The 24,917-nt window shown below is 43.9% G+C and overlaps 1 protein-coding gene across 1 annotated transcript in view; it reads left to right on the top strand.

The window, feature by feature from the left end:
• The window catches only part of LOC103895121 (neuronal acetylcholine receptor subunit alpha-7), a 66,406-nt gene that overhangs the window by 39,592 nt on the left and 1,897 nt on the right, over window positions 1–24,917 (top strand). Inside the window, exons 5-9 of the mRNA XM_009274637.1 lie at window positions 25–104; window positions 2,716–2,883; window positions 4,925–5,119; window positions 6,422–6,508; window positions 19,670–19,779. Coding sequence (XP_009272912.1) covers window positions 25–104; window positions 2,716–2,883; window positions 4,925–5,119; window positions 6,422–6,508; window positions 19,670–19,779 — 640 coding nt within the window. The remainder of the gene's footprint in view (window positions 1–24; window positions 105–2,715; window positions 2,884–4,924; window positions 5,120–6,421; window positions 6,509–19,669; window positions 19,780–24,917) is intronic.

Below are 24,917 nucleotides of genomic sequence, written 5' to 3' on the forward strand. Positions count from 1 at the left end.
TTTTTTTTTTTTATACTGTTATAGTGCGGATGAAAGATTTGATGCGACATTTCACACAAATGTCCTGGTGAATTACTCTGGATCCTGCCAATATATTCCTCCAGGTAGGGCACAGAGAGCATTTGTTTGCTTTAAGTCAATGTGTAGCTTTGAATAACTACGAGCAGTTTTCCTTCATGAATGAAACCAAGGTGTTTAGAAGCAGTCTGTGGAAATTTTGCAAGCTGTGTAATTATGGGACAAACCCACTGAAATAATTTAGGTCCATTATTAGTGGTGTATTTCCATTTCACAAATCAATAAATCACTCTCCTGAGCAGTTTGCTTAGAACATTCAGAGGCCCAGCTGAGGTGTCGTCTAAAGCAAGGTGGTGTGCACCCTCACATCACATTTCATGTGCAATCCAGTTAGGTCTTTCTTGAGAGTGGAGAGGTGTGTGACCACAGGAGGTCCCGAGAGCAGCACTCCCTCTGCAGTGAAGTCCTCCTTGCCAGGCTGAGGCTACAACTCCAGGTCAAAAGACAAACTGAGACTGGTCTCAGCCAGACAGACCTGAGTCTCAGCCTGCTTTCCATCTGTATTGCCGATTCAGTGCCTGTAGGGCCCAGCAGCCAGGACTTACCAGCAAATACACAGGCTATTCTCACTGTCACTCACTGTGGTGGACAAAAAATTCCCAAACTTTGTGTCATAGCTGCTGGCAGACTGACGCCAAGCATGTCCACAGGGCCCACCAGGGAACAAGTGGGTGTTCCCTGATGGCTGGTCCTCTGTTGATCCCTACCCCTGAGACCCCTTAAAGCATTCCTGTGCTTTCACTGGTACAGACCCACGGGTAAGGTTGCTCTCCAGGGGGCAACACGAAACTGGAATAAAATTGGCATGTACCAGAGCAGAGCCTTCTCCATCCCTCCAGGTTGGGAGGTGATGGAGAGAGTGCCTATATGGGCAGATCTGGTGTCCTGCTCATCTCTTGGTGAGCTACAAACTCCATGGTGAAGAATTGGTTACTTAAGAACACAAGCAAAGAGTAAAAAGAGAAAAAGTAGTAACAGAAATCTGTTGTGTAAAGCACAGGAAATCCTTTGTTACAGGGATTTAACTGCTGCCAAACTACTTTGCAAAATTTTAGAAGGAAAAAATTGATAATCAGCATACTGACTGGCAACAAGGGCTCACAGAAGCAGCTAGATTAATCAAGACACTGGAAAACATGGAAGAGTGGAAAAGATGGTGTTTCCAAAGCTTCATGAAAGTTTTATTTCCCATGACTCTGAAAGCAGGCTGTACTCACTGCTGCTTTCCATTAGAGAAACAAGATAGGTGAAGTAGTAGAGAGAAAGGACAAGAAGGGGAGAGCTGTCTGCTGTTAAGGAAAGGAGCAGAGCCAAGATTCAGGAGAAACTGGGAGAAAAGCCTCCATGTAGCCCATCCAAAAATGCCCATGATGGTGGGAGTCAGACCTCCCAGAACATAAAAGGACAAATGAAGGTGGGACAGCCACCCCAGAGCAGCAGTGTTTGTGCAGGGACATGGTCTTGCACATACGGTTATGCCACAATGCTCTCAGCCTTTGCAACAGCAGGCAAAGACAATAATCAAGGATCACTGTTTGGGGGATTTTATCTTCAAAAGACATGGCTCACACTTACTGCAAAACATCAAACTCCGCTCAGTTAGGTGACTCAGAGAGGGAGTCACCTCTCTGGTGGTGAATAATGGGATTCACATTATCTGGTGTTTTAGGGAGCACACAGAAACAATTACTGCAAATAGGTAGGCTAAGTGCAGCATTGGAGATAATTTTCCAGTGAAGCAGAAGCTGCCTCTTTTTCACACAGTGCCGCTGAGCTGGCCAGCACGTAGCGAACTGGTGAGGTAAGGTGAAGGCTGCAAAGCCACAGGCCCACAGGGGTGAGGGTTTGCAGGGATGACCTCTGTGCTTTGCCACCAGCTGCCAGTGATGGAGGCTGCCCAGATCATCTTCCCCACTCTCCAAGCCCTCCATGCTGCCAGGCGGCTGGGGAAGTCCACAGCCACAGCTGTGGCCCCAAGAAGAAAGTTTGGAGCATCCATTATTTTTTTTTTCTTCTCTCAGCGGAATAACAAAAAAAAAGAAATAATTAGATTGCAACAATATACAAGTATTAATCTCCTAAACTGCTTAAAATGTCACGTGAAATAATGATAGTGGACTAGACACATCCAGAGTAAAATTCAGGGCCCAGGTTAACATACAGAAGATAAAGGCCAGCACCGAGCAAGGTTTAGCATAACAATGTATTTTCAGGGGATTGTGGGTCTAACGCAGGGCCTGACAAGGAACTCCTTTCAAGGAGCTTGTCACAGTACTTCCAGCCACAGTGTGTAGACATCTAGGTACTCTCTGCTCCTGTCAGGCCCTGCAGCATTGCCTGTGATCTGCCAGGGCCAGCCAGCACTAGGAGACAGGCTGGGCTGCTCCTGGGTGGCCGGAGTGTCCTGGGCAACCTACCTCAAGGATGCAGTGAAAGAGAGATCTTCACTGGTGCACCAGGAAGGGAGGTTATTCCACTCATGACAACATCTTCCACCTGTGCTACTTGTTTGATTACCCCATGACTACATCACACAGACTTTTGGAGGAGAAGGTTGCTCACAATTGATTGGACAGATAAGGGTAGAGATGAATTGCACCCTGCACACGCTTGATTCTGACTGATTTCTACCCACAGGCATTTTGAAGAGCACATGTTACATTGATGTCCGCTGGTTCCCCTTTGATGTGCAGAAGTGTGATTTGAAGTTTGGCTCCTGGACTCACAGTGGCTGGTTGATTGACCTGCAGATGCTTGAGGCTGATATTTCCAACTACATCTCAAATGGAGAATGGGATTTAGTGGGTAAATCGGCTGGCCTAAAAACTTTCAGTAGTCTAATTTTCAAAGGCAAACCCCAAATATATAGAAATGATCAATCCCAGTGGGACATGAAATACATATATTAAAAGGTAAGAGGCAGCAAAAAAAAAGAAAAAATCACAGATCAGACACAACCTTTCAGCCGCATTCATTGAACTGTGTCTGAAAACACTGTGTTCTGAAGCAATTGCCTGCAACCGAGTGCGTAAATGAAATCTACTGGTCCTGATGCACCTGAGCAGTTTGTCAGTACTAAACTTGGATGTGTCTCATGTAAGTGCATGGAACACTACTGTCACATCTACTCCAACACATCAGCCAAAAATTGATTGGTGTAAAAAAAACTATTTCAGCAAAACTGGAATGAGCTTTTACAGAGATGAATCTCTCTCACCCAGAAAACCATCAAAGTGTCTACCAGTTCATAATAACTGCAAATAACTGCAGTTCAGTATGTCTCTCTTCCCTTCTGTGCTTTGGAAGATACCTGTATTTTTAAAAGAGGAATCTATGCCCAGAACTACTTATTCGGAGAGAGCTCCTAGTGAGTTATTTTGAACCCATTTATGTAGGTGTAAGTCAGAAGCAATGGTATGGAAATTGATAGAGCCTAGAAGACCCTAAGGAGAGCTTGCAGACTTCTGGTCTGGATACGTAGACAAGAAGTAACTGTCACTGACTAACTGCGTGCAGTAGTTTTACCATTCAGGGCATCTGAGAAATAATACAATAAGAAACATAATTGATAGTCAGTTTCATGAGAAGCTGAAGGACTCTGTAGAGAAGTCCTCCTAAAATCCATCCATTTCAGAGCACTCCTGACTTTCTGGTGCTCCTTTATAGTGGTTATTTCTGTCCAATAACTTTGCATATCTGATTAAGAGACTGGCCTGTGGTTTATCTGCTTTCAACCCTGACCAGGAGTGGACAAAACAGGCCCTTATCTAGCTCATACAGCAAAAGTATTAAGTAACACCTCAGGCAAGCCATGGCCATATCCTTTATGGAGACTTTGCCATGCTCCTGCCAAAATGTACCCATTGTCACATCTTCTGTTACATGCGCAGGCACTAAAAAGAGGTTAGCTATGGTGGCATGAAAGATACAAAGTGCTGAGTTCTTCCAGCTCCCCTGGCATTTCCTGTGCTGCTGCAGTCCCTGCCCCGCAGCATCTCAGACAGTCTACTGCAGCTGTGTCACCATGGCCAGCCCTGCAGTACAGCTATATTGGACAACTATGTATCTTAACCTTCAGATATGACAGATTTTAAGCTTAACTTGACACTTCTTTTGAAAATTAAGCTGTAGCCTGTTTGTTTTTTCTGACAAAACAAAGCAAATGTGTATAAGAGAATGACAGAAAAATAAGAACCGGTGGCACTTGTCACAAAGAAAATCTGCTGCGTGGGCTAGTGAACATGACATCAACTGTTTGTCACCATTCCCTGCATGCAGGAAGGCAGAATGCACATTTTACTGAGTTAATCTTTGGCCACTGCTTGCAAATCTTTCTTTGTTGAGGCTGGGATGCTCAGAACAGTTTTGATCTGGCCCAGATGAGCTTTCTTGGCTAAGCCAGGTTCTAATGACTCAGAAGGCATGAAAATATACTCTAGAAAACACAGAAGGTGGACTAAGAACAGCAGACTTCTTGCACTGTTGCCTCAGACATTGCTTGAAGACACTGACACACTAAGAGTTACCTTGGCTCATTTAACCCTGTATTTCAGCTTTCAAACAACATTGAACTGAGGCACATTGTCCTTTGTCCCCCTTAATCTATTAATCCATGTGTGCATTATTGGCCACAAGTGTTAGAAAATGTCTTTTGCCTCATAACTGGTTTGGGGGTGTCTTTTCTCCGTTATCAATTGCCGCAGGACACTTTGAAGCGCTCTTCGACGCACAATGTGTGGTGGAGGTGCCACACATTGGCTCATAAACCATCGGTTCCTGGCCCGTTCCAAGGGGTTAGCCGACAGTCCTGCACCTCTCCCCACTGCTCTGATCTCCCTCTCTGTAGGTGTTCCAGGAAAGAGGAATGAGCTGTACTATGAATGCTGTAAAGAACCATACCCAGACGTGACATACACCATCACCATGCGCCGACGCACCCTCTACTACGGCTTGAACCTACTCATTCCCTGCGTTCTCATATCCGGCTTGGCACTGCTTGTTTTCCTTTTGCCAGCTGATTCAGGGGAGAAGATTTCTTTAGGTAAGTGCTAAAAAATTAATTTCTTTCTTAAGCACTTCCTATAAAACAGAAAATAAATACCTCATGCTGCTTGATGAATAAAGATTTCCCTGGAGGAGCAATAGAAGCACTTGTTTGGTTGCAGAAACCAGGGTAACAGGTTTCTGTATGGCATTCACACATCCTGTGCTAAACACTTCTAAAATCTTTTGGATTTTAACCTGGGATGAGGCAGAACTTGTCGCTGGCACAGGCAGCAGTGATAGTACTCTGTTGTCCCTGTTGTTCTGTTCTTTAGTACATGTCAATGCATTTCACAGCTGATTAACTCTGTTTTTCAGATAGGACATACTAAGACAGAGAGTGAAGGGTTGTGAGAAGCAGCAGCTGGGCATTGGATTTTCACCTTCCAAGTTCAGCTCTCAAAACACCAAGCCATGAGTCCCCCATGAATGCAAAGCAGTGACAGCCAAGGAAGGACTAAATGAGATTTACTGTTGCGTGTATTGATAAAGACAGGAGGGGTGCTTCCAAGAGAAGACAGAGGAAAGCTGGAAATACACAAGATTGGCCTGGGCAAGACCTTAAGAGTTAATTGTTTACAATTCCTATCAGGACAGAGACCTTTATATCATATGAAGTGCCCTCAGTATTAGTAGAACATCAGGGATCTGAGCAGCCTGTCTCACAAGAAGTAAAACACAGGCTATGGGGGATACAATTGCTGTCTATGAAAGATAGGCTAGAGGCAAGAAAAAGAATTATTTAGAGCTGAAGTACAATGTTGACACAAAAATAGGAGATAATGTTCATGCATTGATCTTGTGGTTTCTCAGCATCAGGGCAGTTAGGTTTAGCAACAGTCTTTCCAGATAGAACAAACAAAGAGCTACTTTTAAAACAAGCTGCAGCTCTTTGGAGGGTGTTATATAATATGCAATAGCCAAAAACTAGACTAATGTCTGTGCAAGTCTCTCCTAGCCCTTAATAACCATCTGGGCTTTGTTTGCGCTATGTTTTGGAAAAGCAATGTAGTTTACTGGTTCTGCTAGCTTCATTTCACTCAGCAGGAAAGATTTCTCCATTACTTTAAGAGGAGCAAGGGTTTGGGTGTAATTGAGAAAGGTGAAAAGACAGCAGATGAAGTTGCATCCAAAAATGCTCTCACTTTGTGGAAGTTCTCATCTGCACTGACAGACATGAAGTCATGGGTTTGGCTTAGTCGTAGATCAGGACAAGGTTATATTTAACAGCAAAGACATCAGAGAAGCAGCTGCAGAGATCATGTTCCTCATCCTTCCCCTCCACGTTCATGCCCTGCAGGTATCACTGTCCTGCTTTCCCTGACCGTATTCATGCTGCTTGTGGCTGAGATCATGCCTGCAACTTCTGACTCAGTCCCACTAATAGGTAAGTTGATTTTCTCAGCTCTGTGCATGATGTATGATGCTTCTCAAGAGCTGTTCAAAGCTTATTTGAGGACTGACTCTTTTTATTACTATAGTTTTGCATTTCAGCAATGTCAGGAGTAAACCTCTGGGCTTTACTGTTTGCATGTATGGAAAGAGCCTACATGAGGGATACAAAAACGCGCTGGAAATATCAGATAAGCTGGCAACTGCAAGGATTGAGGGGACACAGAATCAACATATAACGTGGAGGCTGGTTTGGCAAAGCACAAAGTCAACACCACCAGTGCACAGGCATGAGTGGGATACTGGAATAGTACTCAGCCCTGGCTCTGAATTCATTGAGTCTGTCCATAAAGTCCCTTCAACAGCTCTTTGGATGAAGCTGTTTGCACAGAGCTTTTGAAGGTCTCAGTGCTGCTGGATAGAGAAAATTCATCTTTCTTCTTCCACGTCACCTGCCCTCCCTGCTGTTACGCATTTCTTCCCCTCCTGCAGCCTTCTACTCTTCTCTTCTCTATACCTCAAAAGCAACTCAAGGTACTAGGGTCAAAATTCAAAAATATTACTGGAGCATTTTTAATATGTGCTGAAAACTATGGGACAGATTATCATCTTGGGAACATGGGCTGGACAGACATTGTTACATCCTCTGTTTTCATAGGACCATCCCTTTACCTTGATCTCATGACGCCTTAGTTTCTCAGCTGTGAACTGGAGAAAGTGTAACTCCTCGATGTCATAGCAGGGTAGAGAAAATAAACCTGTTCTGGTTTACAAAATAAAGTATGAACACCACAGGAAAACTCAGAACCTGTTTAATTATCATGTCCTGAGCTCAGGTCTATGTTTGCATACAAATCATGATTAAAATACACATTCCAGACAGTAGAAATAAACAAAATATTTAACAATATATCTATTTGCTGATGGAAGGTGCACCTCACCATTGTATAATTAAAGCCTCGCACAATATATATCATGAATAGGACAAAAGAGCATTTACTCAGATAACCTCATTACCTCACTTCAAGGATTAAAACCTCAGACCTAACTGTGGGGAAGGAGGGTGACGATGCAACAGTAAGGGCAACAACACCCATAGGCAAGAGTTTCTGAAAGCCTCCAAATAACTTGGACATCTTATTGAAAGTCAGCAGGACTCTTGCCTCTGAGTCACACAGGAGCTTCGAAAAAACTAACAAAACCTCTCTCTGAACATATACCTAGGACTCCACAGAGGCAGATGCAATTTTAAGAGAAACTTTGTGCGTAGGGAGGAGACACAAGGCATCTTGGATCAGTCTTCACATAATTTTGCTTTGTGTAATACATAGAAAAAGCCATTTGGAATTAGTAAAGGGATGTACTTGCCTATGCACAGTCCACTAGCTTTAACCAGACCAGTTTCTACTGATACAGTCCCCTATCATAGAAGGTAAGGTTTGTACCAAGAAAAGCTATTAATAGCTATGTATTATTACAGATTTTGATGCTGTAATAACAGATTAATTTCTACTTATCATGGCATAGCTATGTGAACATCACATATGAGGAGAGGGTGAGGGGCAGTGCTGTTGGGGAACCCTGATGCATCAAGTCCCCCTTCTCCAGGTGAATATTGGCTCAACTATTAGGATCTTTCATATCTTTTCACCCTTTTTGGATCACAAAGTCAAGGAGATGATAAGGGAGTCTCTTCTCATGAATGTGCCTTGTTGACAGCATATATTGGTGCAAGTTTTTTCCTAATGCCCAAATAATTAGAGCATATCAAATGTATTAGAGATGCATCTCTTGAAGTTGTCATGTAGGTCAAACACAGCCTGTTTCATCTGTTCATTAGACAAATTTGATGTTGTGAAACACTGTAAAAGAATAATCCTTGCACATGGATGCTTTGTAACACCCTGGAGACTGACTTCAAGTATCCAGATGAGGGATGTCTAAAACAATCCTGTGGCTACTGTCATCTGATGCTTCCCTGTTACAGCCCAAAAGCAAACTGAACCTGGACACGCTGGGGTGCACTCAGGCTGCATGCTCTGAAACTCAACCATCCCTGTGCAATAGAAGCTCTTGTTTCATAGGATCACAAGATAGTTCAGGTTGGAAAGGACCTTGGGAAGTGGAACACCGTGTCAAAAGCCTTGCTAAAGTTGATGTAAATGACATCTACTGCTCTCCCCTTGTTTGCAAATATTGTCATTTTATTATAGAAGGCAATCATATTGGTCAGACATGATTTATCCTTGATAAATGCAGGCTGGCTGTTCCCAGTCCCCACCTTCTCCCTCAAGTGTCCAGAAATGTTCCCCAAGGACTTGCTCCCCAATGTACCCAGGGACCAAAGTGAGAATGACAGGGCTGTAGTTCTCTGGATTGTCCTTTTGGACTTTTTTGAAGACGGGTGCAACATCTATATTTCTCCAGTTGTCAGGGTTCTTACCCCATCTCCATGGCCTTGCAATGATACCCTAGGACTCTTGGTGACACCTATCTGGTCTCATGGTTCTTGGGCAGGTTCAGATCTCAGAATCAATCCCTGACTCCATCCTCATCCACTGCTGGTTGTTTTCCTCATTCTTGAACCATGTCTCTAAGCACAGAGACATAGGAGACCTTGATGGTGAAAACTGAGGCAAATAAGCACTGTCTTCGCCTTATCTCTGTCCAATGTCACTAAATCATCCTCCCCATTCAGCATCAAGCCCATGTTTTCTTTGTTCAGCTTTTTACTGTTTGTGTAGTGGTAGAAACTCTTCCTGTTGCACTTGACTCCCTTGACAGTCTCAGCTCCTGAACTTTAACATTCCTAACACCAACCCTCATGCCCAGGCAATGCTTCCAAATTTTCCTTTTGCAGACTGTCCCTGCTTCCTGCATCCCCCCTTCTTCTGCACCGGAGATCCACCATGAGTTCCTGGCTTAGCCATGCTTATCTCCTGATGTGTTTGCTTATTTCTCTGAGTAATAGAAGGGACTTTTCTTGCACTTGGAGGCTGCTGTACTTCAAGCCCTCACAGTTTTCTTGTGCTGCTTTATCTGTCAGGGCTTCCTCCAGTGGGATCCCAGCTACTAGTTCCACAAAAAATTAGAAGACTGTTCACCTGAAGTCCAAGGGCTATACTCTGCTGTTCTCATTCCTCACTCCCTTCATGGTCTTGAACTCCACCAAGTCCCCTGTGACAACCAGGATCTGTGATACAGAGGCTTCCCTGAGTTGCTTTAAGAAGGCCCCATCCCCATATCCACTGTGTTTGGGTGGTCTATAATGCACTCCCACCACAACATCACTCTTGTTGGCCTCTTCACTGAATCTCACCCACAAGCTCTCCAGCAGCTCTCATCCATCCCATAGAGGAGCCCCTCACATCTAAGTGGCTCATTCACATAGAGTGCAACCCATGTTGTCTTCACTGTCTGTTCTCCCTGAAGAACTTGTACCTATGCATCAGAGCATTCTGGTAGTGAGAGATGTCCCTCCACATCTCAGTTGTCCCAGCAACGTTATTGTTTCATGACCACACACAGAGTTCCAGTTGCTCCTTCATATTTCCCAGACTTCATGCATTTGCTCACTCTGCAGGAGAGCCCCTCCACCTTGTTTCACCATTCCTTTCTTTCTCTGGCCACCCAGCACCATTTTCTTTCCACCCTTGTCCACTGTTTCTCCATTTAAATTTGGGTTGTAATCTCCCTTCCACAGCATTCCTAGTTTAAAGCCCTGCTCCTAACTCCTTGCTCCACTCCAAATAGGCAGGGAAAGACTGCTCATCCATTTGGCTTCTGCACCCAAACAGCCCTTGTTCAGCAAGTGCTCAAAGCTGGGCTGTGTGGTTTTACATGATCTTGAGCTCTGAAAACCTTATCCTTACTCTAATAAGGTAGCACAGCATCATCTCTCCACAGCGATCTTATAGGTGATCCCAAAAGGGATATTTTAGCTGCTGAACTGGATATACCAGGTCATGATCACAGTTCTTCAGTGTGATCTCTGGTCCAGTTGAAAATCCTCAGGAATAAGTGTGAGGAAAAGGAGGACACTTGGACAGCTTGTTCAATTTTTGGAGTATCAGCGCAATTAGCGCCAGGTTACAGGAATAAACAAACCTTCTAACGCATGTGGTTTGAGAAGGATGCAAGTAATTTGATCTTGAAGTAGAAGGATCCATTGCTGGTCTGTAGAAAAGCCACTGTCACTGGTCTTCATGCATGTGGGAGCAGACATGCTCTGAAAATGTGACCCTACACACTTTAAAAATTCGCATTGTATTATTTAAAAATAAACATCCATCCACACCTACCTGGACCTGGGTGAACACTCCCAGCCTTTGCTAGTACAAAAACACTAGCGCCTAACATGCTGTACCTCTTACTTTTCTCTGCCTTCTGACCTCAGTTTTAACTACTTAACTGTAATAACATGAGAAATTCTCACAGCTGCTGTTTGGAGTGTCTTTGTTGAGGGAGCAAAGGAAAACTGGTCTAATATGACACCAAGAAAAGAACTAGCTTCTGAGGTCTGGTATATTTGCAAAGAAATGTGGAAATCATATCCTGATTCTTCTTAGTTGAGGCCACTCTTCCTTGACCTCAACTTACATTTACAATAAATGAAGCACCCCTCAGCCTAAATAATCACAAGGAAGCAGGTGGGGCAAGACACTTGCTTTTTTCTACCTCTCTGCAAAGTGGCTCCCTGCTTCCTTGGTATGTCCTCTGCATTCTCTGTCTGTTCATAAAGCTGCCCAGAGCAGAGACTCTCTTACTCCACACGTGCAACTTCCCCACACGATGGACTCCCATTTCTATGTAGCCTACTGACTGCTGTGCTAATACATATTAAAACCAATCCAACTTCTTTTCTGTAAAGAGCAAGTGACAAAGCTTGGCCTAGAAATCAGCAGCAGGCTGCTCAACAACTTTGAACACCAGGACCCTCCTGCTCCTCTACACTGCAGGGTGATGGGCAGAGCTTTCCTTTCCACAGTGAGCCAGCCCCTTTCTGTGCCAAGAGATATTCGAGCTGGACAGGCTGTGTCACTACATTTGCCCCCTGCTCTCACTCAGCTTTCTTGGGGGCTTGCATTCACATCAGTAAATAGCTACTCCTTGCCCAGCAGCATGTCTGCTCCTGTCCTTCTCCAGGAGAGCCTCCCTTTTTGGGGGAACAAGATATTTCCAAAAGCCAGTTTTCAGCAACATGCATAAGTGCTAAGCAAGGCACCGCAATCTTTCAAGAGTTGAACGCTGCCCTTCTGCAAACTCATCTGTGATGCCAAAGAAAGGAGAAGTCTGAGAACCAGAGCAAAGATGCCTCTGTTTCTGTTTAAAAAATTAACCACCCATAGCAACAGAAACCAGCTCAGCCATTTGGATCAAAACCATTAAAGTCCCATGACATCTACAAACACTTTTTAATTAATTACTTTTAATTTCTTTCTTTAAAAATACTTTTATCAAGAGTCTATGTAAGTAGACAGCTGGACTTCATTACTTGAGGAAAGGACATACAGAAATGCAGAGAACTCCAGGTGTGTTACATGCCTGAAATTACTGGTCTGAGTGCACTAATCACTGGTTAAAATCATAAAGCTGTGTGGTACAGCTCAGGTATATGACAACAATTGTTCTTTCTGCTTCTAAAAACCTGTGCAATTATGGACAGATTTGTCTCGCACTGTAAATGCCAGTAATTTCATGGGGATTTCATGCACCTTCCTGCCCCTACCACATAACACCGTTGCACCCAGTCTAGTGCATTATGTAAGAAGGAATATCCATGTCCCACTGTGTTGATTTCCCGGTTCAGTGACAAAATCGAAATTAAACAAATACTGTTATTTCAGTTAGAGTTTTTGTACAACTCAGATCCTACCCATTGAAACTAAAGGCTTAGGTAATTCATCTGAGAACTACATTTGAGGAATTTAGATCTAAACTGGAAGGACTTTTTTTATTTCTATAAAGACAATGTGATCCATGTAAATAGCACTGGATAATAAGATCCATTTTTGGTAATGACCATCTCTGAGTTCCTTCCTTAGGCAATAGACATATGCCTGAATTCCTTTTTTTAAAGAGCACTGTGCCTCCCTGTTTACATATCCCTGACCTGTTTCATTAAACTGTGTTTTCCATTTGAAAGCAACCTTTTAATTAAGGCTAGGAAATCATGCATTAAGAAGTCACTAAGGAACAAGTTCCCCTAAGTTAAGACGGATTCCTAACTGTTACTCTTCCCCTTCATGACTATCCTTTGACTAGAGCCTCCTTAAGATTACAGAGTTGGTGGTCATGCTTCCCCACATCCAAGTGGTACCTGATAAAACAGTGACCATTATCTCATTCACCTTGCACTGCTGTAGGAATGTCTTCAAAAATCCATGTCACAGTATAAGCTGCTAGTTTAGACTCACAGACTTAAAAAAATTCAGCTCTTAATGTAATGTTTAGTTACTACCAAAACCAGCCAGTTTTTCAGAAAGACAGATCAATCCACAGCCCATGTTAAAGTCAGACATGGCCAAAAGCCATTGCTCTGGAGAAGTGAGAGCAGCACAGTTATGAGCATAACCAGCACAGCTTCCTGACCCTTCTTTCTCCCCGCCTGCAATATCACCTCCGGAGGGGAAAACATTCGGGGCCACATGGCACTGAAAAGTTTGTAGCTGTCCCCAGTTTTCCCTCTCCCTCCATGATCCTGGCTGCTTCCAGCACCAGATGTTTTGTTTTTAAGAAAACATCATTAAGCCCCCAGCCCTAGCAAGCAGCAGGTTCACCTCTTGTTCCACTCTGCAGTGAGACACAGGCTGTGGGGTCCCTCCTCCACCCACCCACAACCACCTTGCACTCACCTCTGGTTTACTGTGCTGCAGTCCCACTGCTGTGAGAACAGGGTGACACTGTGCAGAGACAGACCCTAAAATGTTTACTTTGAAAACCCCAACCAGCTCTTTACTCTCATATTGGTCCAAACTTACTGCAGTCTTTGAGTTCAGGCCCCAGGTGGCACAGAAAGTACAGTCACAAAGAGAAAGAGCTAGGAGCACCCACAGCAGGATGCTTTCAGCTTGAGACCAAAGCTGCAATAAGCTCTGAGCTGGCTGCTCTTCCTCCACCCCAGCCAGTGCTCTGAGGAAGTATCACTTTCAAAGTACTTTGTCAAAGCCGTTACGGCATGCTTCTGCCCAAAAGCCACATCTTGAGATGAAATGTTCAGATGTCTCAGGCCAGTCAGATGATTTGTTTCTCCCATGAACACTTTTTACACCTGGAAATTCAAGGCATCCCCTTGCACAGGAGAAGTGCTTAATAATTTCTAATATTTTCCATGCCCAAATATCTTCGAAGTGCTGCAAATCTTTATTTCCTTCCAGCTCTCTCCAAAATAACACCATTGATTTTGGATCAAGAATCTGTATTTTGTTCTAAAAGGAGTTTTACAGCAGAAAGTGTGGATCACCTGAAAGCTGGCGTGTGCAGAGAGTGTTCAAAAGGGGAACACAGGGCTCATGAATGTGAAGAACTGTCACTTCCTATGATTAACATCCACGTGATGCTTGACACGTTGGCTGGATGTATCAAATAGTTCATAACAAAAATTAAGTTTATCTTCACCTCCAGATAACAAAACTGCATTTTAATCTGTCTTCTTTTGCTGAGCTCCTCTGCTTGCTTCTTTAAAAACCACACCACTTACTTGCTGCTTAGGGCTCTACTATCATAACTTATTTTAAGCTGTGTCCCCTCCTTGCCATTCTTTATCATGCGTATGTTATTTCAGTAAGAATGAAGGTTTTAGGCTGTGAATAAGTACATTTGCAGCAGATGCTTGCGGTGATTTCTTGCAGTTAGTCATACAGCAAACGAGGCTGCAAATTACTGAGACAAGGAAGCAATATGGTGCTTTACCACCTCCAGGAGTTACAGATTGTTTTAAGTTATAAGCATAAGGCATTAGTGGTTCTGACTAGAGAGAGAAAATGAGATTAATCTCCTGTTGCATTTTCTGTCATCTGCCTGTATGTCCTCAGCTGCTGCCACTTCTCTTTACTCTGTCTCTTTTTGATTTTGTGGAGTGCTTTTCCCCCCTCCCTTTCATGGTCCTGCCTGGTGCCTTGCTGGCACCAGGACCCTGCTCAGCCTCCTCAGTGAAACAGAAATTCTCATTCACAGCAGCTCTTACAGTTTCATGCCCTGTGATCAATGGTGCTTTTCCCAAAGCCATGAGTCTTGGATGCTTTTTCTTTATTAAAAAAACCCCAGTTTTACTTTTCAAACACCCAGCTCTATACTTCAAAAGCATGTGGGAGGAGAAGAGTTTGAAAATGCTGTGAAAACACTGCCCCTGTGCCCTCTACAAGTACCATAACCAAAAGGTAGACACAGGGTCCAATCCTGAAGTCTCTCACTCTTTTAAGACATTTCATGTTTATGAGGGATCAGCTGGACTGAGATGATGCTCTTCGCTTCCTACTGTCAGTGAGAGCTAATGGACAGCACACAGTGTCCCAGCTACAGCAAATCTCGACAACGGCGGAAATTGTTTTCCTGCCTATGTCCTCTTCTATGTTTCTTTGCTCTCTGTGTACAACAGTAAATCAGCCAGCAAGGGAATCTCTCCTCTACCTTTTGGTTTCCCTGGTCTCTGAGAAACTCTGCCATCACCTGTTGTAGACTGCAACAGCATCTGCCCAGCACCAGCCCTGGTCCCTGCCATAGAAGAAAAGAAGAAAGGTCGTTGGAAGCCCCGCTGCTAGTGTTTCAAGTTTCCTGCATCCTCCACAGGCTTCAGTTCATTAACCTGGACCATTTCCAGAAGGAAGAGCAGTGAATATCTCATTCGGTGCACGCTCTGGGACATTTCTTCCATTTTCTGAGAGTTCACCAGAAGCACTCAGCACTGAATGGCTGAAATGACCTGACTTAGAGCAGCTCTAAGCCAGTCCATGATTTCATATGCAGACCTGACTTTTGCTGCAAAGAAGGAATACAAACAGGACCACCAGTGGGAAGTATCTGACTTGATCACTGTGTATACCTGAGCATGGCACTCTCCTCCTTCCCCCACTATTTCATAGGAACAGCAAGACTGTAACTGGTCACAATGGAGAAGCTCTGTCTATCCTATGATTAACTATGTTAACAAATCTGGATAATATACTGCTTTCTCAGTCAGTGTTCAGTGATAAAATCAACAAGGCAAAGCATCCATCTAGAATCATCTTGCTCCTCCTAGCGTTTCTGTTTTATTTACCCTGCTTCTAATCAGTCCTTAAAGTTAATCTAGTTCCACTCAAGCAGCAGATCTTCCAAAACATCTCTAAAATAATCCTAAGGTGCTTCTCTAACATCAGATAATGGGACAGAAGGTCCAAAAATGGTACTGGAAGTCCCTCAAGTTATGAATTTCAAGTCATTGCCATCCTTTTGATATAGGTGATGTCAGAGGATGCCTGCAAGAACAAATAGCTGTTGTAACTGATTTTTTAAAAAGGCTTTCTGGCTATCTGTGGCTGTATTAGATCAATATTTGCTATGACAACAGCACCTGATCACCTTCTGACAATGCTGAGATGGAGGCTGGCAACTCCCAGATGTTAAAACAGCAGTCCAGGTAGCGTGTTACACCATGCCTCCTTCAGCAAAGAAAGGGAAGGAAATCAATTATAGAAACGCAAATGCTTCATACTACTTGAAAGAGATCAACTGAGCATCCAAAACAGCTTTTCCATTCACACACAACTGCTGAAGAAAGCAGCATGTAGGTTTGAAAACACATGAAGAGCATCTAGCGGCGACCAGTGCAGACCTCGGTATCCCTGAGGAATGTCGCTGTGTAAGTCAGGGATATTGAGGGGCTCCAAACACAGGTCTTCTGGTCCCTTTTCCTGGCCTGTGGCAGCTGACCAGGACAGAGAGTGCAAATGAGCCAGTTCCCCTCCAGAAGGGGTCAGTCACTTCCCAGCTGTGCCTCAGAGCAGCTGACACACAGTAACCAGGCCCCTGGTCTTTCAAATGCACTCCGGTCTGGGATTGCTGTTCCTGACACTGCCCATGGTGAAGTAATTTGTTAAAGCCTCCAAGCTGACCCATCCATACCAGGGATGCTCTAGTAACCAGGAGCTCATAAGTAGGATACAGAGAGATGCTTAGTGATAGTTGCTGAACATTTCCGTTCTGCAGTTTAAATGAAAGGGGCTGAGCTTCTTTCTAAAATTAGATTTGCATTTACCACTGCCAACGGACACGTGGGGGTAGGACTTTGTAGGAGCAGCAGCTTCAAAGCCCTAACTGCATAAGTGCTGTAGGCTTTAGGACAGACCCTAAAATACTGGCGAAAAAAGTCTGGTGGCTGGATTGCAGCTGCCACTTGGGAGATCAAAGCTCAGTTCTTACTCCACTGCTTGTCTCCTGTGCCACATCTCACAGGAGAGCAGTCTATTTCTGTGTTCAGCAACATCAGTGGAGGCCCAGGAGCAGAGTTTGCTAATTCAGGGCTGTGTGGGGCTACGGTAGTGTGAGTGAAGACTGCAGTCCTGTGGCTCCAAGGAAAGTGTTGTCTGTGCACATTGTAGCTTGATCCTTTCAGCAGGTAGGGTCTTCTGCTCACAGGGTTGCTGGAGAAGGTTGCATCATGGTCATATCAGAGGGTGTGCTAGAGGTGAAAAGGGACAGCAGCCCTTGTAGCTTTCACCAAGTAATGGGTTTAATCTGGCTGGTGTGAGGGCTAAAGACTGCCAGGAACAGAGATGCCAAGCCAGCACACTGTAGGAGGATTAAGCCATGCTTTTAGGGAGGTGCATGGGAGACAGCACAGGATTCTTTCCCACCATTCTCCTGGCTGCTGCAGGAGGACCATGTTTTTCTGCTGCTGGGAAAAAGAGGATGTAGCATTAAAGGAAGGAAAGATCAGGAAATGCTGAGTGGGTATGGATACCATTTCAGAGCCAGCACCATTTTGCCTCGTGGACGTACCCACTCAGTTCTGGGGACTTTCCTCCCCTTACAGGTGAACTGCCACTGAATCCAGGCCCAGCTAGGTCTTGGCCAACCCTACGGGTGGCTCTGCCCCAATACAGGGTCTAGACTGTAAGCACAGATTCATGTTTTCCATCAGAGACCCATGGGCAGAAGATCTAGCAATTCCTTTGTGAACAATGACTATTAGGTCTACCTTGTCTTGCCACAGGAAGGGAGGCAACAGTCTTCATCATATCTCCAACTAGAGATGTGAAAGGCTAACGTGACAGGTGTGCCAGCCATTGCTAATTCTTTCCTCCTCTTTCACTGCTGATTCTTCAGGGCTGGTAAAATCCAGCCCTAGTGTAGGTCTGGGCTGCTCCAGGGCTTTGGGGCTTTCTCCCCCTGAAATGAATAGAGAACCTGCACCCACCTGGACTGCATAAGTCTACCTGCCAGTTCTCATTTCACAGATATCTTGTGACATTTGATTGCTTGACACTGATAATAGGGCTGAAGTACCACGTGCTATATACTCCATCCTTACTTTCCAACTGAAAACTTCACTGTACCTTGAACAGAAGGCCTTCCGCAAAATGCAGGTGATGCACACCCAGCCATCTTCCTTGCCTATCATCAGGCAAAACCATAAAACATCTTTCTTTATGGGTCAACAGTTCCCCTACAGTTCTCAGTCTGTTCCTGAGAGAACTGTTTTCCCTGTTTACTAGCAGTTTTCCAAAGCAGTTTCCTGACCTCTGTTCCTGGGTTTACAGCACAAAAACCTGAGAGTGTGAATCCCTCTGCTAATCATTGGCTGGGATCTTGAGTCAGATAATACCAAGTTGTTTCCAAGTTTAACCAGGTGACTAATTTTCCAAGGATTTGTGATATATCCTAGCCAAAGCCATTTTAAAGGGACCACTTCAGGCTCTTGGAGTCTGGTGACAACAAAATGAGTAGAATTTACGGAAGTTGTTTAGTGACTTATGGCAGTAATTAAACCAGCGATATCAACACTGCTGTGTTTCTGTTTCATGGGGCATACCGGAATCAGATCAGCCAGCTTCCCTGAAACCTCAGTTCCTGCTCTGCTCTGCCTGGCTGTTGGCTCTGCTCTCTCATAAGTGCAACAGAAACCTTCCAATTCACCTCACCCTCAGGACTATTTTTCTAATCCAGTTGCATAATTCATTTTGCCATGGAAAGCCATGCCTGCCTCTTGAAGCAATTGCAGCGTTCGTTTCAGGAGGGCCTGAAAACCTCATTATTATGAACAAGCTTTTTGCTGCTGAGGCAGTGGGAAGTGGTATTAAGAAACAGAGCCGGAACAAAACTTGTCTTGGAGGCTGTATTGAATTTTTTACTTTTCCTGCAACCTGCAGGAGAGAGGGCTGGGAGGAGGCTGCAGTCTGGGGCAGTGTCATGTGCCCCATCGTATCAGCCAACGGTAATGCTCCCTGGTATTTTGCCACAGCAGCCTTCAAATGTCATTAGCCCTCATTACACTCCAGTGCATCAACCTCACTCCTGGCATGAGGAAGCTGTACTGCCACTTAGGAGATACAGTTTCAAGTCTCAGTGCTGGCGTTCATGATCATGATTTCTTTCCTGCATGGCAAGCTTAAATTTAGCACTCAGCAAAGGTGTAGCGTGCTTTCGTAGGAACCAAAAGAAGTGGTCTTGAAGGCTGAGAAGGGTGCTGAAAAATATGCCTAACCCCTTGTGAGCAGTAGTGGGGCGAGGGAGGGGGTCTGGTGACACTTCCTGAGGGGGTCCAGTGACACCATGAGGACAGCATTTCCTTCCAGCACCTCTGCTGCTACTGTGGGGTGGCCCAGGGCTGGGGTTGCTGGTGTTCAGTGGGTCTGGTCAGCTCAGCTCCTCACTGTCCTGGCAGCAGGCAGGGAGCAGGTCCTTAGCAGGGGGGCTACATTCCTCTCTGGGAAAAAAAAGCCAAGCAGTTTATGTCTTTCACTGATTCTAGCCCTTCCCTCGTTGGAGATGAGAGAGCTGAGCAGATACACTGGAAACCTCAAAGGCCTCAAATGCTCCAGTGTGGAAGACCAGAGAAGAAGATGTTTGGATGTGATGCAGAGCTTCTCAAATGTAGATCTTGGGACATGGCCAAAGAATATTATTTGCCCTTTGTTTGTTTTTTCGCCTCCTAACCAAGTCCTCCTTTTACTTGCAGCTCAGTATTTCGCTAGCATCATGGTCATCGTTGGTCTGTCTGTGGTGGTAACAGTGCTGGTTCTACAGTTTCACCATCATGACCCGCAAGCAGGAAAGATGCCCAAATGGGTAAGCAGCTTTGGTGGTAAATATTTAACAGCCTATTGAAAGAAAAAAATAATCTGAAAGCTATAGCAAACTAGTTATAGATGAGGGGCAGAAGTTGTTCTCCATTAATCTTAAAAGTCAGCTACAGACAGTATGTGTGACACTTATGTTTGCTATTGGAGGGAAAGAACAAACATACTAAATTTGGTTTTCCATTAAAAACAGTATCTGTTATTTGAGTTTTCTATTTAAACTTACAATGGGGTGTTTGAGTCATGGCATAGTAATCTTGCCCACACCTGCTTTGTAAGTGCTAACCCCGTGGGCAACACCTTTAATTTCTTATCCAGCAGACACCAGTACTGATAAAATGTGACATTTCAAAGCACTAAACAAACACTTACTGGTCTCTGCTGGGCATTTTGTCTGCTTTGTTCCCTTACAGAGGTTCTCACTGCAGTTCATGACAGAGCTGTCATCTCCCAAAACAAAGACAGGAGGTGAAGCCAATTTACTTCTGTCTGGCAACTGTTCCAGTTATGAGCTGGCTTCCTGAGTTGCTGGAAGATCAGGAACCCCAATACCTCAGTGTAGTGAGGGTGTTGAATACTGAACCCAGCTATGCTGCTCACAGCTCAGAGCTCACTGCTAATGCACCATCAGCAGAAACAGAAAGACAACACTGTTGTGCTCAGTCTGACTGTACTGAGGAGACCCCTGGACTTCCCTGGCTTGAAAATCTGCCTTCTGCTGAAGCCACATCCATTTGTCTGCGTGGAAAAACAATTTTGTCTGCTGCCATCTGATCAATTCTCAGTGCATTAGCATGTGGACCCTCTTTTCTCTACAGCAGCAGACTCTGTTAGCCCAGTGAGTTCTGGCACCAACGCCAGCTGGCTTTCAGGAGGAATGTGTTTCCTTTAGATTTTCAAGTTAAAAGAAAATGATGCTTTTTTTCTCTCTCCTTTTCCTAAGGATAGATTTTAGAATAAGCAAGGTATGCTTTGTATTTACAAAAAGAAAAGGAACGAAAGCAGAAGCAGATACAAAGAGTCACAGTCAACTATCTACCCACCCTGGTTTCACAGAAGTCTGGTTGTTCAGCATTCTCTGGTATCTCATTCACCACATTTGTCATGCTAGACAATTATCCTGACATGATATTGAATATTACATCATTACCAATGTCAGCCTGAGTACAGAACAGCTTTCTAATTTAGCCTCTCTAAAAATAAACTGCAGCATTAATACAAATTAAAAGAAAAAAGCCAGTAGCAATTAAGCATACTAACAATTATTTCTTAAAGTGCTGTATCATTTAAAATCATCTTACTTTCAAGACAGCAGAGCATGTGAATTCTGGATGAACCTGCATGTAAGCAAGACCTGAGGGCACAAATCTGGGTAAACATGCTTCAGCTGTCTACAGGGATAGGGTATGCAGCAGCATAGCAGCCCCCATGGACAATTTTATAGTTTTGTTTGCTTTTCAAGGAGCCTAGACACAATGGCTCATGTTAAATCTGCTCACAGACTCTGCAGGTCAGCTCTTGCTCTCTACCAGTCTCTTGCTGTCTTGGCTGGAAACACAGCGTGCAACGAATTCTCACTCTTGAGGAACTTTGTTCAATGGCCTGACAGCTGAACTGGCATAGATGAAAAAAATGCCATCAGGAAGCAAAGATTGTGGAAAGCGCTACTGGGAAGCGCAGATGATAGGCTGTGAAAACTGTAGACCAGGCAAGCTGACAGGGCTGAAAGATCTCAAGAGAAAAAGCGTGAATGCCAAGTGTGTAGGGAAGAGGCTGACCCCACAAAAGTGGGCATTAGTCCTCTGCAAGGCATTGGCAAGGCTCAGTCATTAGGATTCATGGCAAATTCTTATTATTTTTTTTTCCTGTCCACATATGTCAGGTGTTTCTTACAGAGACACCTGAAAGATTTTTGCTCAATAAAAACCAGGAATCTAAGACAGCCATCTGCAGAAAGAAGGAAATTGCTTTTCTGATATTTGTTCTCTGCAATTCCGGTCCCAGCAGATACCACTACCATCTACTTACTCCCTGCATCCTCCTCATCTTGGCAGAGCCATACATCAGTTTATTGCAAAGCTCTAACCCTGATTAATTGTTACAGGATTCTTCTCACCTTCTGCTTAAATAGAATTACCTGCTGGAGTAAGTTGCAGAGGAAGGCATTGGGCTTATATGGGAGCAGCTCCAGACCTGGGACATTTAACTGACTGCACTGCCTAAACACCCACTTTCTAAACTATTTACAGTTGAGCAGCTTCTTTTCCCTGCCTGTCTCTCAAGGGCTCTGTGCTTGGCCTTTGAACCAGAAAAGGGAGGAGATGTGCATGTTAGTATTTAGCCTCTCTGTAGGTGCTCACTTCTTCCCTTACTCCACTGCTGAGAGTTGTGCCTTCCTTTCTATTAATCTTTGATGACTTACTAAAGCCAACTTTTTCCAAGAGAGGTGTTTAAATCTGAGGTGTTCAGTCAGGGCATTTGTTGCCTACTCAGTTGAGAAGTGGTTGCTGCTGGCTCCTTGACACTTTTGATAATGTCTGCTGAGCTAGTATGAAAAAGAGCACTAAAGAAGGTCCAGCTAAGGAGCAGTTTGGGAGTGGATAACATCAAGTATGGGTTACAGCTCCATCGACCTACCTCTGCTGACAACCAAGACTATTGCATAGGCGAGAGATATGGAGAGACCAAGCACAGAGAGAAGAAAGGCTTTTGTGGGAAAAGGTAAAAGCACTCTGGCTCTTTGCTGTGCCTAAATCAGGTTTGTCAGGTTTCAGGCTTTTCTTTTGATATGCTTTAAACCTGGACATGCACAGATTTGCTCAGGTGCTGATGCCTCTTATCAGGAGAGCTTTAATTGGAAACTCTCCCCTCCACACTAAGCCAGGCAGGTGGCTGTGATGGGACCTAGGAGTACAGCTGTTTTATGGTTAGGGGAGGACCTTGGTGGAGAGGGTCACAGCAGGGTTAGGCTGTTGACCTCTGCGGGCAGCTGTACCTGTGTCCTTCCTTCACAGAAACCCAGATATAATAATGCAGGTGAGACCACAGATTCATACCATCATGCCCGGCTGTTTTCCAACAACCCCTATGCTGCAGCTGTCTCCTGAATTAATTATTACGACAAGAACAGATTGATGACTGAGCATCTGTGTTTTCAAGGAAATAGGGCATTTGGAAGTTCAAGCAAATTAAAAGCTGTGCTGCTGTCTTCTGTGAATTTATTTTTCTATGGGAAATGGGTTTGGCTATATTTACAAATGTAATTTCCCTAAGGAGTAAACACTTTGTCTTGAAAGAAAAGTAGCATTCCTGTAGAATAGAGATTTTTCACCTCACGTCTCCTTTCAGATCTAAAGCAGACATATTAACATTTTCTAATAAGAAAGTTTGTCTGGTTTAGTATTTTTCCACAGTAGGAGAATTAATCTCTCTCCCCCCTTTGCCACTGCCACTGTTGAAATATTGCTAGCAATTATACTTTTATTTTGTTCCATGATGTCCCATTTTGTGTTCATAAGCAGTCAAAAGACATTGTAATTAAGTTCAATTAAATCCAGGATTGATTTTTTAGGTTGCTACATTATAGTTTTCTATTTGTCTGTGGTGACCATGGAGGTCCTTTCAGATCTAAAGCAGACATATTAACATTTTCTAATAAGAAAGTTTGTCTGGTTTAGTATTTTGGAATTTCACAGTACTGGAGAATTAATCTCTCTCCCTCCTTTGCCACTGCCACTGTTGAAATATTGCTAGCAATTAATACTTTTATTTTGTTCCATGATGTCCCATTTTGTGTTCATAAGCAGTCAGAAGACATTGTAATTAAGTTCAATTAAATCCAGGATTGATTTTTTAGGTTGCTACATTATAGTTTTCTATTTGTCTGTGGTGACCATGGAGGAAATAATGAAATATTTAAAGACCCCAATGAAAACAGAATAATATGAGTCACAGGAAAATAGTCTTTTAGGATGAAGAATAAAAGATTCGTTAGTGGGAGAGAAGCAGAAAGGCTCACAGAAGATGGCACGGAGCTGAGACCCAGAAGAGCTCTCACTGCAGAATTTAAAAATTGTGTAACCATCTTCCACTGGTCATTGTTTTAGGCTTTTGCTATTATTATTCCCACCTGTGGTAATTAATGCCTCCTCCTTTCTGAAATTATGCTGGTCATTACAGCAGCAGCTCAAAGTGCTAGCTGTAAATTCCCCATCCCTGCATCTGTACTGTGCAAACACACGAGACAACTCATCCTGCATCTAAAACAACCCTGGAGGCAAAGTTTGGTCCTGAGCCAAACATGGCCAAAGTGACTGGAGCAGGATCACACAGGGAGTCCTGGGACAAGGCTCAGAAGAGAAACCAGAGGTCACATCTGTTCTCTCCTGGACATATGATTTTTGACTTGCAACCAGAATGATAAAGACATTAAAGAGGCCACCTATCTTCCCAGAGGGACTCTCACAAGCACATTGCAAATGTCCATTTTGTAAACATAATACCTGAAGGACTTTATAATTACAAGATTTTACTGATTTAGTTTGCTGCCCTTCACACAAGATGTTACTGATTTCACAGCCTTTTTACTGCATTTCACAGCAAACTGTTAATAGGAATCATAGCAGCCTCAGATTTCAGACAAAACATCTGAAGATCAATTCACTGGAAAAAAATGCTGGATGCACTCTCTGGACTTAGTTCATTTAATGACCTTGATAAGAAACATATGGGGCACAATCTGCCACATGCAGGTTAGAGTGCTCTTGCGATGTGCCAGAGCAGTTGTGCGCCAGAGCAGTTGTACAGTAGACCACAAGGAAATGACAGCAGTTAATAGTAGCATTCAGATTTGGAACTGCCCAATTTAATTGATTTACTGTTATTCTTTTGAAAAAAGGCCTGCTGTATTATGTGGCTGAACTCTTCAAAGGAGTATTAAAATGGCTTTCAATTAAAAAAAAAACAAACCAACAACGAAGGCTGTTTATTTAGACTTAAACAATAGAGATGGGGGTGGGGAATGTGCTAAAAACAGCTGTTAGTCTGTTGTACAGGGGTTTTTCAGCAGAATCTAAACATTGCCCCCCCCCCCCCCACATTTTGTTTTATTTTTCATCATATAGAAAT

This window comes from Aptenodytes forsteri, unplaced genomic scaffold (genome assembly GCF_000699145.1).
Source record: "Aptenodytes forsteri isolate BGI_AS27 unplaced genomic scaffold, ASM69914v1 Scaffold224, whole genome shotgun sequence".
NCBI lineage: Eukaryota > Metazoa > Chordata > Aves > Sphenisciformes > Spheniscidae > Aptenodytes > Aptenodytes forsteri.